The sequence below is a fragment of the Procambarus clarkii genome, chromosome 79 (genome assembly GCF_040958095.1).
Source record: "Procambarus clarkii isolate CNS0578487 chromosome 79, FALCON_Pclarkii_2.0, whole genome shotgun sequence".
In the NCBI taxonomy this organism is placed as follows: Eukaryota; Metazoa; Arthropoda; class Malacostraca; order Decapoda; family Cambaridae; genus Procambarus; species Procambarus clarkii.
The window spans coordinates 6,760,143-6,761,861 of NC_091228.1; the positions used below are offsets into that span (position 1 = coordinate 6,760,143).

Here is a 1,719-nt window from a genome sequence, read left to right on the forward strand (position 1 = left end):
GTAAACGCTGGTCGAAGTAAAACCCCAAAGTAAAAAGTAAACTCTATCCCAAAGTAAACTCGGATCGAAAAGTAAACTCAGATAAAAAAGTAAACTCAGATAAAAAAGTAAACTCAGATCAAAAAGTAAACTATGATAAAAAGTAAACTCTGGTCAAAAGTAAACTCTGGTCAAAAGTAAACTCTGGCCAAAAGTAATATTTGATCAAAAAGTAAACTCCGGTCAAAAAGTAAACTCCAGTCAAAAAAGTAAACTCAGTGTATAGACCGAGCAGAATGATACACTGTCCTCCCGAGGGCGATCCAAGTGCCACTTCCGTGGTGCCACTGGCCCCCTGCCCTTTAGAGCAAGATATTCTTATAAACATGTCAATGTGACAAAATTCACAATTGACAAATTACGCTGAACTTTACGGAGATAGAAAGTGAGAAGAGAAAGCCTTCTGGCTCGATACGGGCAGAGACCGCGGTGTTTGCGTGTGTGTGGGGAGGAGGAGAACGCAAGAGAGGACGCAAGAGAGAACGCAAGAGAGGACGCAAGAGAGGACGCAAGAGAGGACGCAAGAGAGGTGGGACAAGAGACAGGCGGCCACGCCACAACCAACCAGGGGAAGGTTAGGTTAACCAAACTGTCTGTGAGCGTAAGGTGGAGGTGAAGCAGGCAACCTTGACTCCAGGGGACTCCACCCATGTTGATGCTCGCTTCCCCTACCACGTCCCAGGGTCTTCCCACCACATCCCTGCGTCCCCTACCACGTCGCTGGATCCCCTACCACGTCGCCGGATCCCCTACCACGTCGCTGGATCCCCTACCACGTTGTCGGATCCCCTACCACGTCGCTGCGTCCCCTACCACTTCGCTGGATCCCCTACCACGTCGCTGGATCCCCTACCACGTCGCTGGATCCCCTACCACGTCGCTGGATCCCCTACCACGTCGCTGGATCCCCTACCACGTTGTCGGATCCCCTACCACGTCGCTGCGTCCCCTACCACTTCGCTGGATCCCCTACCACGTCGCTGGATCCCCTACCACGTTGTCGGATCCCCTACCACGTCGCTGGATCCCCTACCACGTCGCCGGATCCCCTACCACGTCGCTGGATCCCCTACCACGTCGCTGGATCCCCTACCACGTCGCCGGATCCCCTACCACGCCGCTGGATCCTCCACCACGTCGCCGGATCCCCTACCACGTCGCCGGATCCCCTACCACGTCGCTGGATCCCCTACCACGCCGCTGGATCCCCTACCACGTCGCTGGGTCCCCTACCACGTCGCTGGATCCCCTACCACGTCGCTGGATTCCCTACCACGTCGCTGGGTCCCCTACCACGTCGCTGGATCCTCCACCACGTCGCTGGATCCCCTACCACGTCGCTGGATCCCCCAGCACGTCGCTGAGTCCCCACCCATCACGTCGCTCGTCCCTCCCACCTCTGGATAAAGCACTACCTTACACAAAGGCAGTAGGTTCTACTCATTCTCCATGGGCATGACCTTTGACCTCGCCGGAGGACCACCACCTTCGGCTCCCAAATCCTTCGCATCTTCCTAAGATTTGTTTGATAGTTGTCGTCGTAATCTGACTTTCACCTGATGTTCCGTTTGACTCAACCTTGGCACTATGTGACCTGTCCCCTCCCTGGCACCGTATGAGACCAAGTCCATTCTGGCACTGTATAAGACCTGGCTCTGGCACTGTACTTGACCTGGTCTT

General features: G+C 54.8%; 1 protein-coding gene across 1 annotated transcript; it reads left to right on the forward strand.

Annotated features, from left to right (window-relative positions):
- The first annotated feature begins 688 nt into the window (after positions 1-688).
- On the forward strand, positions 689-1,498 carry LOC123764569 (uncharacterized). Its single transcript, XM_045752558.1, has one exon. It carries the CDS (start codon positions 689-691, stop codon positions 1,496-1,498), a length of 810 nt encoding a protein of 269 aa, XP_045608514.1.
- The last annotated feature ends 221 nt before the right edge of the window (positions 1,499-1,719 follow it).